This window comes from Limulus polyphemus, unplaced genomic scaffold, assembly GCF_000517525.1.
Source record: "Limulus polyphemus unplaced genomic scaffold, Limulus_polyphemus-2.1.2 Scaffold1155, whole genome shotgun sequence".
NCBI classification, from domain to species: Eukaryota; Metazoa; Arthropoda; class Merostomata; order Xiphosura; family Limulidae; genus Limulus; species Limulus polyphemus.
This window is the reverse complement of record NW_013666765.1, coordinates 32,616-50,074: the sequence shown is the minus strand read 5'-3', so window position 1 is coordinate 50,074 and position 17,459 is coordinate 32,616. Positions and strand designations below refer to the sequence as shown.

Below are 17,459 nucleotides of genomic sequence, written 5' to 3'. Positions count from 1 at the left end.
CACGGGGTTGCAAGTGGTGAAGCCTAACTTTTGGCGGGTCAGCCAAATTATTAGCCACGGGTCACTAAGTGACCCGCGGGTCATAGGTTGCCAACCACTGTACTAGACCATTACCTATACAATTGCTAAAAAGTATAGTAAGTAGAAATTTTTACCAGAATGTGATAAGGAGCAATGTAGAAAGTAATTCTATTATCAAACAAAATATAACAGCCATTTTAGTTCAACAATATCCATACTGTATTAAATTAAATTTCAACTTACACCAAAATCATTGTGTATGAAAGAGAATAAAATCAAGCAAATACCTAAAAATGTGTATCATTTCTTCCATATACATACTTTATTTAAGTAATGTATTTTATGGTACATTTAGCGAAACGTTGCATTCTTATAAATACTTTCAATCATCTACAGTTTCCTTGGACAAGATGGTTGATAAGAAATGTCTGCATTTATTTCATTAAACAAGTGGTGAGTAGCTTGTTCAGGATGATGCAGTATCGATCTGTCATATTTTATTTATTTTTTTCTAAAGAAAAACAGTATTTTGGATATTATATACATTTATCTTGATCTTAATAGCTTGTTTTGGCATCAATTAAATTTAAATACATTCCACATGGTCATAACACTAAAAACACAAAAAGAAATAATAATTTTCCCCTTGTTACCTAGCGATTGTATGATAAAACAGTTGTTAATATCACACTAAGTGAGAAGCATAATCAACTGACATACATTTCCCTTCATTTTATGTATTAATTCAAAACATCTCAGAAAGTTTCTTTAAATGATGAATTTCTCAATGTTAAAAACAAAAATAAAAGATGTAAGAAAGACACATTCTTGTCATATGTTAGTGATATACTTGAGAAATGACCATATTTCTTTTAATTCAGAGCTATATAATATGTTAGAATACAGAACTAATCTCTTTAATACTACTTTCATTAAAAGTATTGGTTAGAATGTTTAATATATATTTGTATTATTTTTTATTATAAAGATTGATTTTCATTGTTATCCTAGTATATGGATTTAGGATCACCCTAGATCTTCTAAGTTGGCCAAACCTCATGAGTTATTATCGGGATCAGCCAAAAATACTGCTATCAGCAAGAGTTACCAACAATGAATCATTACATTCTAATCTTTATAAGTAAGAACATGCAAATATATAATTAGCTCTACCCATAACTGAGTTGATTTAAACTTTTGATCTATGTAGGTAGCTTGCTTTAATCAGAAGTTAATATGAATTCACTACAAAGAATTATTTATAATTTATACTACAACACAGTAATAAAACTTGTAGAAACTACATATGGTATTTACATTTAAGTTTATTGTATTTGTAACATCACAAAAAATACCTCAAACTCAATGATCAACTTAAGCTGGTAACAGACATACATTTTATTTGTTCTTCCAAAGAACATTTTATGAATAAAATTATAAATAGTATAATCTATAAGAATTGATAAGTTTTAATTTCTATATATTTTAAATCTATTTTTTGTATCAGGCTTAAGACCTAACTGTTTGTTTTGAGGTATTCACACAAAGCTACTCAAGGGTTATCAACACCAGCCATTCATAATTTTCAACTGATACACTAGAGCAAAATTTCTCAGTCTTTTCGATACTAAGGACCGGCTCACTACTTCTCTACACTGTCACAAACCACTAAAATGCAAATACAATTAGAAACTGCTATGATTTATATATGAATATTCTATTAATTTTTGTGAAATCCCATGGATCGGAAAGGTGGTTGTGACGGACCAGCACCGGTCTATGGACTGGTAGTTGAAAAACACTACACTAGTCTAGAGACAATGAAGCTACTGCAAACTCTTGGCTAACTGAATAGTGGAATTTGACAATCATCCTTATATTATATTAAATATATATTTTATTGCAGAGAGTACCATAATGTGAATGATGGTCCTACATACTACAAACCCATAGTCTAGCACATTATACAATGGCTGGTTCAGCTTGACCACCTTCAAAGTTGTTGTTTTTTTATAAATTATATTTCATAAAAAATATTAAATTTTTAGTGCAGTTGTATAATAAATTCTGAATTTTATATAATTTAAACACAGTACACAAAATATAAATCGATAAATTTAGGTAATATGACATCATAATGATATATCCAATACTTAATATAATTCACTGCAAATAATAACAAACAGGTGCAGCGCCTATATCATTATAAGATTGCTACCCTCATTCTGTTTGTTGCTCAGACTAAACTGTTAGTCTTACAAAATACATGTTACATTTACAAACACCTACAGTATTCTTTCCCACTAATACTAATGTATAAAATAATACAAATAGGGTATAATCTTTAAGACAATGTAATTTCCCTTTTCTATAAGTTTCACCTAATTAATAGTACCACTGACCTTCTATTTAAAGTTTTAATAACGATACAGCAAACGCATATCTCGATAACAACACTGTCAATAGCAGATAAAATTTTAAACTAACGTACACTATTGACAGACCAGTATTTATCTTTTATAGTACACTTTACATATGATAATTTTTTTTTCTATTAATTTTTAATAAAAAATATATAGCTAATTCCTATCATTGGCTTTTACCAATAAAAAAATACCATCTAATTTTCAAATGAGAAAATAAATAATTATTTAACACATGTAAAAAAAAATAGATAAAAGAATAACGGGCGCAAAACTAAGCTTAATATAGTATTAGAATTGTCTTCATTAACTTATAATTTATTTTTTGTTTCGGATCTTGCTTTTAATCAGATATTATTAATCATTAATTTTTCAAATATAAATATAATTTATTTATATAGTATATTTTGGTACCAGGTAGACGTATTAATAGCTGATAACAGCGCCAAATTTTGAAAGTGGTCGACTGTTACTTAGTAAGTTTTATTACAATTAAGAACATGTTAGCTGTAGTACTGAATGTATTTCAAGTTTTTTAAAGTACACAGCATTTAGAGAGATTATATGATCGTTCTAAAAATGTGTTTTTTATACTTTTTATGTTTGCATTTTCCATATTAGACATTAACTAACAAGGTACGTTGTTATAACTACGACTACAAGTACAATGTCAACAGTACAAATCTAACGAGTCGCAAGCCTTCAATGCCGAAGGGTCGTTTGTACTAATAGTAATACTATTACTACAAACCAGTATAGACAATAGATATAGTTTATAACTTAGAACATGCATACATTAACAAACCCACAGACAACAAGGGACCATTTGATCTTTCAAGGTTTCTCTTGTACATCGTTCATGAATGTAAAAATTTAAACCCCCATTTACATTTAAAAAAATCATCAATTTCCCTTTTAGTCTTGGTATTAAACGTTAAACCGCAATTTGTAAAGTTCTACTGCTGCTACGGGCAACTTTTTAAAGTTCAATGATTTTGAATACTTCAATTAAATCACCTATGACCATTCTCCTGAGAGTAAGAGAGAAAAAGTTACTAGCTCTCTTATGTATCAGTCCACAGCTGAAGAAGTGTATGGATTCTTAATTTTAACTCTTCAAATTTAAAACAGGTTAACCCATAAGGTGTCCAAGTATATATATATATAATTATATATTTTTAAATATATTGTGCTTTACACTTGCAGTTGTATTACCATTCTTCAATGATGAATGTTGGTACAGGCTAACATTTATGCTTCTAGAAAATGTCCAGATGATTGATAATTGCTTTGATACATATTTTATTATAACATGTTTTATTTAATTTCTTAAAAACGTTTTAGATATATTTGTTTTTCATTTTATCTTTGGAGCTAATATCATCTGGTTGTGAGAGACGTAACAGAAACATTGTAACCCGACATTTAAGTATGTGTCAAAAATTAATATATTGCTTTGAGAAGATTGAATTTGAAAACTGTTATGGAATACCACCTGATATACAGGTTTATGGAGACATTTTTTTACACACTGTAGTATTAATTTATTAAAGGAAAGTTAGTAATTTTTGTAATTATTTTCATCTAGCATACAGACATGAAACAAAGAAATTTTGACTCCACTCCGCAAGTAAGATCAGAATTTCTTCCAGTCTCGTCAAGAGCAAGATCCTACAGACACACTCCTTACAGCAAGACACCAAGAGTGAGAAATCTCACAGGAAGGGCAGAAGAAACGATAGAATCCACTGAGCAAGCTGCTTCTAACTTAAAAGGCAAAGTATTTATATTAAGCTCATCTTATACATATTCAAAGCAACTTTTTTCCATTTTATTATTAACTAACATATTATTGAAATTTTAGCAGTTTCTATTTATTTATTCCCTTTTTAATCCATTTCAGTTAGGGATCTGTCTGAAGTATATCGCCACTGAAATCAGTGAGCACAATCATATACTTGTTTAATGGCAAAAGGCAGCGTTAAGCATAGATTCTTACATATGATCAGCAATGCCTCACCACTATAAGTAGACTCATACATGTCAAATAGTTGTCTATCTGAATGAAGAAAAGAAAACCTAAGTGGTTTTTCTAATGAGTAAAAATTCCAACTTGCTAGAGATACAACAGAAAATGTTAAACAATATTTAAGCCATAATCCTCACTTGATTTTTATAGAACCCATCAAAACCAGGATATTAGAAACAAGATTTGGATAAGTACTGATAATATATGTAAATTATTTTTGTTAGAGAATACATTGCCAAAGAAATTCCATAAAGATAAGTTTTGTATAACATTTCAGTTTGATGTTTGTACTTACATTTGAAAATCATTTTGGAAATAACCAAAAATGTCCTAGTAAATCTAAAACAAGTTAACAAAAATGAAACAGTCTTGGACAAATTTTTTCTACAGTACCTTCTGAAGCTCAAATTTGAAAGGAAATTTTGCATCAAGAAACACTTTGTATCCTATATTTATGGAATTTATTTAAACTTCTGTAAAGACACAGAGTGATTTGTGTTTGTATGCATATTTATATTTTTGTTTTGTTTTTTGTGTGTGATGTTCAATAATTTTGAGAATCATAATTTATAACTATTTATATTTTTTGGAGTTAACACTGATGAACATAAAAATTATATAATGCATATAGTATTCTTTGAAAAAATAGTTATTTAGTTTTAGATCACAGAAAATAGTTTTACATTGTTAAATCAGGCAATGTTCTTTACAGCTTCTGATGAACAATCCTTATACTATTTCTTGCCATTCTTACCACAGGGTTCTTCAGCTTTTGTTTTTAAGTGGATGAGATTGGAAACAGTTATGAATAAGCAGGCTAGAAGTATTTTACTCTACACATTTTTAATAAGCATAAGTATTATGTAAAGTAGTGTTAGTATATCTAAAATATTTCACTACACGAATAAGTATTTCCAAAAGCTTTATGTTTGGTTTCAAAATATCTTTTCACATTGTATTCCTTAACTATTGACATATATTCATTGTACAGAAACAAAATGACTGTGTGTTAGGTACAGTTGGTAAAATAAATAAATTACTGTTCATCTACTCATTGTTGAATTGGTTATTTTTGCCATCACATTTTCTTTTCTTATTTGCTAGAATACTGAAAGTTATGTTTATATCACTTTCACCCACAAAATACAGATTGATGGAATTGGCTTATGTAAGTTATGCAAGCAGAATGGCTTACTGAAAGGAAGAAAATGATTTCATGCATGCTCTGCTTTTCAAGATACAGAAATAAGATACTATTACATATCTGCTCGTTTGTTAATTTCCCATAGAAATTCTTTCCAAGTGACTTCAGCGAAATAAGTCCCTTTTTTGCTTAAAGCTAGTTTATTCTTTCTCATTACAAACTTTATAATACACTTAATTTCCACAGTCACTTTAAACTTAACTACTTTTATAAACACACACTATAATTCACAGCGATTCACACACTTTACTTACGGTGCTTACTGCTCACTTGACTCAATTATCAATTATTTCTCTTCAATCTATCTCCGGCTTATATACTAAAAAAGAGGGCGTCTAGCAGACGCTGGGACATTCGTGAGGTTGCCCGATAAGTCATGATCCTTCTAGAAACTCCAGCGCGCATGCTCCCAGCATTGTGTGACTTCTGTTGTCGTAACAATACACATCTTAATCACAAGTTGACTTACGATGTTCTTTTTTTTTTAATAAGTTTTTTTTTACCACTTGGTTGTCCCTTGCTGGCCAAATATTACCTGCAGGCTGAGATTGTAATTGGTATTTATGTACATACATTGAAGTAAGAGTTATGTATATTGTTTTATATTTACAAGTGTAGTTGTTGTGTTACATATTTGTTAGTTTTGTGCATTGAGACAACTTACCTGTTTTTATTGTGAATAGTACTATGAACATTTATATTTCAATAGCTAAGATACTGAGTGGAAGAACCAATATTCCAGTTTCAGTCTGTAATTCTCTTTTGTATTTTCTAAACTTTTACAGAACCTGTGTATGTTCTGTGAGGTGAAAGTCATTAAATACTTTAAGCTGAACATATACAATAAAAAATATGAAATCCTAAAAGCATTAAAGTTTCATATTTTTTTAAGTTATATACTAAACCTTTTTTTTTCCTAGGTGTTTTTTACTATAATGAATTTAACTGAATATTGTTATTTGTCCACATTATAACTCACACAAAAATATTATTTAATCATAAATTTGTAGATTGTTTAATGTCTAATAAAATTCGAAACTTGTATGTAGAAAACTGTAACAAGATGAAACATTCTATACATTGAAAACTATTTATGTGTGTATATATATATATATTAGGTCGTCAAGAAATAAATGTCGCGTTTTGGAACATTTTCATTAACCACCCCCAAAAAAATGTACATCACGTATAATAGTTAAACGAACTGCCTAAACGTCAGATTAGTGTAGCCTATATAATGTTTAAAGTTTAGTATACTTTAATCCCTTATAGTGATGGCATTAAAAACTGACATATATAAAAGAATCATAGTGTATTGTCACCATAGCTCTGTTCATGACTTCTGTGGGAGAAGGGATGTGAAGCTTGTTATGGGGAAGGCTGACAGGATCTATTGATGGCAATGGTCCAGGTTGAGGCTCTCCTTCCTCCATTGGTGAAGAGGAATGAAGCATGGACTGTTTTGCATTCTTCTGCTTCACAGACACCTATTGTAAAGAATCCTGCCAACACACAAAACCTGACAGCCAAGACAAACGTTAACAAACAACATATGACCATCTCAATGTGCAATGCTTAAGAATCCATGTCGTATTATAATTTTATTCTTATTTATATTTTACTGTATATCAATAAGCTTATTATTTTTTTATTCATTGTATTTATTTATTATTTTACTTTATTTTTTAACTTTATGTGTAAAATAATGGTAAAAAATCCAAAGTTCGTTATACCGAAACCTTGCTTATCGAATATATGCATATCAAGGTATTACTGTATATATATATATATATATATATTACAGGCTGTTAAATGCATGTATGGTAATAGGACAATAGATCCACAGAAAAATCCATATATATGTGTATCTATTTATTAAATTTTTTTTATGAAGTAATTCATAATATGACAGACTACCTAAGAAGACAGAAATATAGCACAAGTTACTGGTTCTAAGATGTAATGATTTTAGTTTAAATTTATGCATATTTGATGACTACTTTTCTTTTATTTCTTGATACTTTATAAATCATTGCTTTGAAAACATAAATAATATTTTAGCATCTAAATATAATCATTACAAACCACATGACTGTATATATATATTTATATAACAGTCTTGTTTCTGGCTTGAAAAAGAACATCTGCTCGAAATGTCACCAACTAAATAAATTACTATCATACTACATAGTGATTTAAAGGTGATTTTTCTGTAAAAGTCTAATTTCTTTATTTTATATATATAAAACATCTGAGGGTAAAATAATTAAACTAGATTGTACTGTGCTGCCAAAAGTACCTAAGCATTTCCTAAACATTTGTCATGACCCACCCAGCATGCTTACTATAAACACTTAGTGAAAACCTTTCTAGAATCCTTATCTAAACCCTATGTAACAGCTTTTGGAACATCTAAAGGAGATAATTTGAAAGGTTAGACCCCAGCTTTCCAATTGTCATCAACTGAATATGCTTCTAAAAAACAAACAATGTAGACAAAAATGTACCTGAAAGTAGGCAGTGGCGCTGAAACTATATGGCTATAACAGGAATGTTTCTAATGATTAAACATTCACTTTCGTATCACTGAAAATCATTAACAGATAGAGTATACGATATATTTATGGAATGTCTGTGTACATATGTACATATTGTGATAACTATTTCCTGAAGATGTCTGTATTAGCCCTTTAAATACAATACCTGAGTTATGAAAAACTGGCTTGCTTTAAAGGTCTTTCTTTTGTGGTTTCAGCCATTTTATTTGAAACATTACCCAAGACTTTTCAGTGATTTACTTTAAGATTTGATGAATAACTGTTATTAAGGGTTATATCAAGTATTTTATTTTTAAAAAAATGTGCAAATAAGTTTATTTATTTGCTACATTGCTAAGAAGAAGCAAGTGCATGATTACTTACGAAACGTCGTCCTTAACTTGTTCATATTTAATTATTATCTTAAGTATCTAAACCATTTATAAAGTGCTTCTTTTTATGAAAATTAATACTGTTTTGCTCCATACATCAATCTTTGGATTACCTATTTTTATTGCATAACATTATTTTCCCTCAGTATTAGTGGAATAGTTTAGTGACTGTAAAAATGTGTATTTCCACTGTAGTAGTCCTGGATCATTGATAATCCAATCTTCTTGAGTAGATTTGATTTTACATATACATATATATATATAAAAACAAGCAAGTAACAATAAAAGTATGATAATGTAAAAAGAGAAGCCAAATTATCCAAAAGAGCAAACCCTGTTAAGATGTAAAAGTGTGTGTATTAAACAGTAAAAACATTGAAAGAATGTAGCCCGTTTTTGTTATATTCATGTTGTCATTTGTTTCAGTTGCACAAAGAAATGGGGAGAACTGAGTATTCCCTAGTGTTTTCCTGCTAAACTTATCCACTTGTACACTACACCTTTACAGGATTTGTCCTTTTATATAAATTGGCACTTGTTTATTTTATATCGCATTTTGGTATAGCTGATCCCTTTCATTTAACTTAGCTATTCTTCTACGTAGAACTGGAAATGTCATTATTATTTGTTATAGGTCTGGTGAACAAAACATGGCGCATTTACAAAGTCAGCCCTCTTTTCCAGTTTGACTACAGTCCTTCATCCTTAAGGTTATATTCAAGACTTTTGAAGGCTCAACTTGAGGCTGTGAGTTTATTGTATTTTCCTTGTAGAATAGCTAGCTTCTTTTAATTCACTTTAAAATAAATTAATATGTCAAGTTTCATACATTACTTGTCCATTTAATAATTGAGCAGTTATTTTAGTTTCCTTCATTTCCTCTACAGGTGTGTCCCCTGGTGGGACAGTGGTAGATCAATGAAATTAAAATGCTAAAATCCGGGGTTTTACTCCTCACAGTAGACACAGGAAATAGTTCGATGTGGCTTTTCTCTAAACACCAAACAAATCTACAGATGTTAAACTTTATGGATGGACTATATGTGTGGGTTGAGTGATTATAACCACGCAAGCATTCCTCAAAAATATCTTGGTGTGAAAGTACAGCTCACCTAGAATTACGATACACACACATAAAAAATTTTAAATCAATAACTTATATTTTAAAAACTGATAGTTTTAAAGTTTCACTCAAACTGTAGAATGTTTAAATCCATGTGTGTAAAGTTAAAGTGTGGCTAAAAGACTGAAATTACAGTTTGAGTAATAAAAAAAAAATTAGATGTGGTACCTTCAGATCACTGAACACCTGATTCACATAAAAGTTAAATGAGGGAAATGAAGGACATTATTTCATAATTTGGTTTGCTGTGCCATAAGTTAAGTATATAAATTCCAGTTACCCTTTAATTGTTTTCTGCAGTGTACATAAGTAAAGTTCAGTGTTTATTTTAATGTAATTGAGTATCTATGAGCATTAGTTAATGTCACAAAATAATTGATTCTATGAAATTACTATTAAATTGATTATTGTTATGAAAATAATCAGCTAACCAAAATTAGTGTGATAAATCAAAAGTAAAACTTAAAAACTGTAGTTTAATCCAATTTCAAGTTTTACAATTAAAGAAGTATAAAATACATTTGAAAATTTGGTTATAGCTTTCCAATATTATTGAATATTTTAGGTTTCTAATTATATAAAAACTTTATATATAAATGCACAGTATGTTTCTAGAAATGAATGAAAAATGTAAATGAATTCTAAAAAAGGGTTTTAAGCTGTGAATTCTGCAGCTGGTGCTTTTATCAGTGATAAATAGGTAAGACTTACCAATGTGGTATTTAATGGTTGATGTATCATTCAAAGCAACACTTGACTTTCACTTCTTTTATGTGCTTAATTTAGTACCAAATATGTTATTCTATGTTTTGTAGCTAACAGATTATCATTACCCTGAATTAAAGTGAAATTATCCTTAATTGTGAAAAACATTATTGCAGTCATGATTTGTTTTTGTTTGCATGTCAAATTATAAAAAATTAAATTGCCAAATAATCAAATTTTCATGAAAAAGAATATTTGTTTACTCATTGTTTATTGTATCTGTGTGTTATTTTTTTATTGATATGTATGTGCAGTCTCTTCCTAGCAATTTTAAACTTTTAAGTTGCTTATAATCTATAATCACCCTTCAGAAAGAGACTCAAGGATATGGTGTGATGGTTGGCTCAAGTAATAGCATAAAAACATGTTTTTCTGTGTATGAAGGACTTACCAGTTTGAAAGGTATGTAATTTCTCACATATTTAGTTTGAAGTAAAGATAAGTTGTACAATGTACACCTGGAAAATTAACATTGTAAAGGTTACTAATATATGTTAAATGTATTTTGGTTTTATGGTTGTGCTCTGTAATGAAACACATTGGACTTGTTCATCTGAGTTTCGTTCATGCTGTTATTTCTATAAAAGGATATTGTCATTAATAAATGTTCTGAAATTTTTATATTACATATATTATGATTTCTGCAGTCAAGTTTGAAAATTTATTGTCATAATTTTTTGTGTTAGGCTTCATTTTTATTTTCTCTATACAGTAGTTTAAATTTTGAAGATTTTATTCTGTGTTTGAATTCATTTCATATCTTAAGCTTCTACTGAAGGATTGGAAATGTAAGCCAATTACTACTATTTTTTTTGTAAGTCCTTGAATAGTAGACAGGTATCAGAGGATTGAAAGTTGGCTAATATTACTTTTCTTTTTAAGAGAGGTAATAAAAATTGTCCCAGTTATTATAGGCCTATTAGTCTTAAATCATTGGTGGGAAAAGTTTTGCAAGTTGGATAGAAGATGCTTTACAAAGTCAGTTAGAAAAGTTTAAAATTTTGTTCGATAGTCAGCATGATTTCATCCAAGGAAAATCTTGCCTTAATAATGTTGGAAGGCTTTTTTGAAGAGATTATTACTTATATAGATGAGAGCGCAGGTGTGGATTTTATATATCTGGATTTTCAGAAAGCATTTGATGAGGTGACACATAAAAGGCTTGTTAAAATACTACCTCTATATGGAGGGATAAGCTAGTTTATTGGATAGGAAACTGGCTGGAAGTTTAAACCAGTAAAGAATGGTGCATTAATGTACTGTAATGTAATGTTAGAAACCTTATATAATATTATTGTATTTTTTGTATGTTATGAAAACTTAATTTTTTTTTAATATTCAGGTGATAGTGAAGCAGTAGAAATTAAAATACAAGTTGCATCTAAAACAGGTAAGTTTTTTTAATTTCTCCAAGTCCTCTAAATGTTTACTAATTACTTTACATTCATATATGGATTAGATTTAGTGCTTTTATGTGTTAATAATGAGCATAGAGTCTTTCTATAGTGTGAGAAACTGTAGACGATTGCAGATACAAAAATTGATTGGTACAAATGTACTTGTGAAAACGTACCACATGAATATTGCATCTTCTGTCAGAGTCTTTCAAACTTGATTTTAACCATGCTGATAACATTATTTTATCAACATATTCATAGTTTTTTGTTATCAGTATTCTTGATTTTAATATAAACATTGGTAGAATAAGAAGTTACTCACAATTTGTTTCAAGTTGAAATATAAATGAAATTCTTTGATCCTACTTTGTTACAATAATTAAGTAAGTAATTAAGCAAGTAATTTTATTGTTTATGAACAGGTAACATGCATAGACTATTTAGATTTGTTTTAGATGAAATAGTTTGAGGAAACTAATGAAAAAGTGTACTTTGTCGCTGGGATCAAACTTTGTTATTCAGCTGTTCCATGTTTTCTGATTGATATCAGTAAAATATTTGACCACAGCATTATGATATTCATTAAAACAGCTTAATGAATTTGTTTGTTTTATGAATAAATAATCATTATTATTAATGAACATTGGCATATTTTATTTTTAACTTTTTTCTTCTTCACATATCTAGAGTAGATTTATACAACCATTAAAATTACATGGGCAGTTTTCATTGCAGTGTTTAATTGCTCTTAGACCTTTAGCTGTAGAATTTACATTAATGTACTCAGTTTTGATATAAGTGTAAGAATTTTTTCTTTCTAATTAATAGAAATTGACTTAACAACTTAAACAACAGCATAAAGAAATCATAAATTTTGAACCTAATTTGCTACCTTTTTGTGGTTGACCATAGCTGGATTTTACATTTCTTGATCAGTTTCAGAAATGCATGTTCTCATTCATAGACACTTGAGTCAAATTTGAAAATAGTTTGTTTACTTCTAAGAACTTAATTTGAATTTAAAACTTTTTCTTTTGAAGAACCAGTTATAAATTTTAATAGATTACATTAATTTGTCTTAGTTTTCAGGTACTTTACCTACATAAAAAGTAAAATAAAGTTAAATGACAAAAACACTTACTGGCTGAATCACCGGTATTTAACAATGAACTTATTTCAAGGTCTATGATTTCAACTACTCTGAATATAAGTAAACTAATTTGTCTGGTATCAATGTGATGTTGCAGAATATCAAGCAACAAAATCACACTCCACTTGTTATTTTGATTTTGGAATCCAACTTGGATATCTCATTCTGTCAATGCTTTAGTTATAAATAAATTTTCAGAATTTATTTTCTTTTGCAAGGAGCTTTAGGCAATCATATTGAACATATACATCCAATGAAATATGAACTAAGAGTAATTTTGTTTGGACACTATGTCGAGACAGAAGTGAAAGCAAAAAACTAGCTTTAATACCAATCATATAAAAATACTTTACATTTATGTTATTATGTAAATAATATTTTATGAAAACTTATTTTTTATGCACTTTGAGGGGGAGAAAAAGAGGTGTTCTGTGGCATTCTTTGCTGTGTTGAAGGATCAGAAGATGCCCTTGACTTGTTAGCTGATTCAAAGAGCTTCACGCAGTTGCCTGTTTTACTCACTAAGGGACAAGTGTCATTCACCTATAAAGTTTTAGATTTTATACAGGTAAATTTCTATGCATTCCAGTGACTTTTATTTATTTTTTTAACTGATAAAGAAATAAAATTAAAATCATTAAAATTTTTGATTCTTTCTGCACACTTCACTAGAAGCATTACCTTGGTCAAGGATATTTGTAGATGTACAGCTAAAATTCAATTTGTATCATTAACCTTGAATTTATATTGTTTGTTACAAAGGTGCTGTTACACATTGGAAATAATGCTAATATATAGTTCTGTAAGTCAATTAAATGTGTTATATGATACATTTAACCCATATATGTATTTGTTTTCAAATGTATTCTCAAAGATGCTACTTGGTTTACTCTGAAATAAAATATTTTTGAAATACATATATAAAAATCTGAAGATGCACTTGACTTGTCCAGTGATTCAAACACCTTTATCTGTAAACTAATGTGAAATGACAAAAGTAAATATTTTCATTATTCGTTTATATATATATATATTTGTGTGTGTGTGTGTATACATTAGGTTGTCACAGCTTTATTTACAATTTTTATATGCTGTGGATTATTAAACAGGGTGTAAATGTAGGTGTTTGCTGTTTGTGTTTCTCTTCTCATTCCACTTGTAAATACCTCTCTGAATATGTACTTGAAGAAGCATGTGTCTTAAATTAAAAAAACAGCATTATTATAAAGTGTTCAGTATATCATATTAAAATGTTTTGAATATGGTAATCAGCAAGTCATTTAACAACTACAACCAATATAAAGTTGTGGTTAAACAGCATTTATCAAACTACATTTTAACATCATTTGGCATTCGGAGGTAGTGTGATGTTACTGAAATCTTATCGCTTTTGTTAAGGGTATATAATAGCTCTCTCTGAGGCAAAATATTCATAAACTCAGACCATGTAGACGTGTTCAGATTTTATAAGAATTTATAAGACAAGGATATCCCTTATGCTTAATGGCATTGGAAAACAAATTAATTTGAATCAACTTGGGAAACCAGGACCAAAAAAGAGATCTGCAAAGTCATACTCTGATTATGGTAAGCAAAGTGGAGAATCTTGTAGCAGGAGAGAATCCATAAACACAAAGGTCAGTGTGTTTTTTATGGTTCAACAAAATCAAGATGAATCTTCATCTGCAAATGAAACCAATGAAGTATGGGTTCAGCAAGATAATGCTTTCAGCTATACCTCCCATTCAACTGTTGTATACCTCTGGAAAAGCAACACAAGTTGCTTCTACAACATAGTCATTCAACCTTGCATACCTTAAGCAGATGGAAAATAAATTAATTATTTTTGCTGTTTTAAACAAAGACATACTGGTCAAATCATCAGACACAGTGTCTATGGACTTCTGTGTGATTAGAGTGCTGAAATTGTTGTTCTCTTACACAAGATGGGTTATGGAAAGCTGCAGGGAGGGGGAGTGTGCTATAACTATGTCTGCTTTAAGATGAAGCTTTTTTTCACTGGAAACTACACTGCAGGGCAATTGCCAAGATAGTCATGGACTGTAGTAACATGGTGAGATTCCAAAATCATTTTAATATAATATACCCAACCTCTTTAATACTAAGTTGTTAAATTATCACAAGTAGAAAATAAATATTGTTATGTTCTTCATTTTGAACTAAAACAGTGCATTTCCAATGTGCACAGTGAATAATAGCATTTCAACTACATCTTGTTAGAGGTCAATGATAGTAAAGCCTTTTATTTATTTTTTGTCAAGACAAAACTTCATCCAAGGTGGTATTTAAGCCTTTGTTAAAACATTTTATGAAGCACTAACCATGAGTGTCAAGCAGGATCTGTTTTACAATAGCATGTTTATTTCATTATGTTTTACTGAAAACCCTGACTAATTCATTTCAGAATGAAATATATCTCTATATTGTTTATGGTTCATTTATTGTAAATTGACACATAAAAGAAATTAAATAGAAGATAAGAGCATTTGTATTGTGATTTACATTACAGATGACTAGTAAAATACACAGAATTACTGTACTAATGTAATATAACCCAAAGAAACCTCCAAACTACTGTTAAAATGTTAATATCAGTGTGCTTGTGATGCACTCACCCGTGATGTCTCAGGTTGAGCAAAGCTAATTTACACACGTCTTATGTTCCACATCCCTGTAGATTACTTAATATGTTACTTTGGAAACTTAAGTGTTTTAGAATTGTAACAATAACTTTTTTTAATGTGGACATAACAGTGCTAAAACAAATCTGTTCCATCACATAAATATAATTGTTCATTAGTAACACTTTTTAATATGAAAAACAATGTCTCAGGGCTATCCCTAAAAATTTCCACTGTGTCCTCTTAATTTTGACACAAGAGGACACAGGTCTATTCAACTGTAGGATATAGGAACAACACTATTGTTATATGTGAATGTAAAGTTCCTGAATAGTTAGAAAGAAAACGATTAGTGTCAAATTCCTATTGGCTTTTAGCTAACTACTAATTGTTAGCTTTTATATGAATTATTTATTTTTTTACTTCAGAGAAATTTTGAGTCTTACTTGTAAGAATCTAAATGATTTTTTCATATTCACAAATCTATGGAAGATTTACCAATAATTATAATATAATTAGAAATATTTGAAAACTATCATTAATATTATTTTACAAATTTATGTAGTCTTGGAATGTATTTTGATATTTCATAAAATATTTAATTGATGCAAAATGTTTAATAAATGTTGTAAAAATATGCTAAATCAGTTCCTTTAAAGTCTGGTCTAGCTTTTATTTTATTAATATTTTTGTTTGACTTGGGGGATAAAATAATAATTATAAAATCCTTTTTCTTTTTTTTTTTGCTCAGAAAAACACTTCTTATTTTTTCATTCAGATACAATAATTTGCATTTTTACATATTTGGCAAATGTGCACAGTCTGACCTTTTTTTTATTGATATGATATTTCATATTAAAATCTAAGAAGCTAACACATCACACGTGTTCTTTTCTTTGGCAGACTAAATTTGATTGTGTGGCTACACCACTGGTATTTACACCTCTTGAACTTGGCTGGATGATTTCTATGTGGGCTGGGATTTTGAATGGTAAAACTATGACTAGACATTAATGCATAACTAAAGTTTTGAAAATACAATTTTTCATTTTTTCTCAACTTAATGTTTTACACAAATTTTACACCATTTTACCATAGTTTTAAATACTCTATTAATTATTGTTAATTGTTCTTTTTAATTAGTGTGAAAGTAAAGTAAGTAAAACAGATAGTTGTGAAGTGTTTCCCAAAAGGGTCATTACATTATTTTCTGGCTAAAAAAATAAGTTTACAAATATATCAGTTCAACTTTGTAAGATATGGAAAGGTGATAAAAAGTAAAATATCTATAGAAGTAATAAAGAAAAATACATTTACAGACTAATGTAAATCACAGCATAAGTGTCTATTTTGCATCACAATGATAAATGCTATAGTTTAGTCTTTAAATAGATGCCTTGTATCTTTAGAAGAACGGCCAAATCGATCAGTTCAATTAGTTTATTCTGTACCACTGAAGCAACTTCAAAGTATTACATATAACATAAAGCAAGAATCAGCACACAAGATCTGGAACTGGTAAGTAAATTGATATTCACTTTAAACATTACTCATGTTAATTTCTATTTAGATTTTGCATAATAATAAGTTCTGACAACTATCTTTCTCTGTAATGGTGTGTATGTGCGGTGTGTTTAAAAACAGTGGGTCTACATTATCACAAATAACAAAACTTCCAGCTGAGAATGAACTGTTGGTTCAAAATCAATTAGGGACAATAACTTGATGAAGATTTTGGCTAAATAACTTTTTCAGCATGGGCACAGTCCCTGGGAC

General features: G+C 29.1%; 1 protein-coding gene and 1 long non-coding RNA gene across 2 annotated transcripts in view; one reads left to right on the top strand and one right to left on the bottom strand.

Annotated features, from left to right (window-relative positions):
• LOC106462389 overlaps positions 1-2,499 on the bottom strand; it is a 4,583-nt gene extending 2,084 nt beyond the window's left edge. Inside the window, exon 1 of the long non-coding RNA XR_001290982.2 lies at positions 2,424-2,499. This is a non-coding gene — a long non-coding RNA (uncharacterized LOC106462389). The remainder of the gene's footprint in view (positions 1-2,423) is intronic.
• Positions 2,500-2,890: 391 nt separating this feature from the next.
• The window catches only part of LOC106462390 (centromere protein L-like), a 25,463-nt gene continuing 10,894 nt past the window's right edge, over positions 2,891-17,459 (top strand). The window contains exons 1-8 of the mRNA XM_013922316.2: positions 2,891-2,920; positions 4,033-4,219; positions 9,241-9,353; positions 10,806-10,896; positions 11,837-11,884; positions 13,452-13,609; positions 16,587-16,674; positions 17,093-17,201. Of these exons, the coding sequence (XP_013777770.1) occupies positions 4,042-4,219; positions 9,241-9,353; positions 10,806-10,896; positions 11,837-11,884; positions 13,452-13,609; positions 16,587-16,674; positions 17,093-17,201 (785 nt within the window). The 5' untranslated portion in view covers positions 2,891-2,920; positions 4,033-4,041. The remainder of the gene's footprint in view (positions 2,921-4,032; positions 4,220-9,240; positions 9,354-10,805; positions 10,897-11,836; positions 11,885-13,451; positions 13,610-16,586; positions 16,675-17,092; positions 17,202-17,459) is intronic.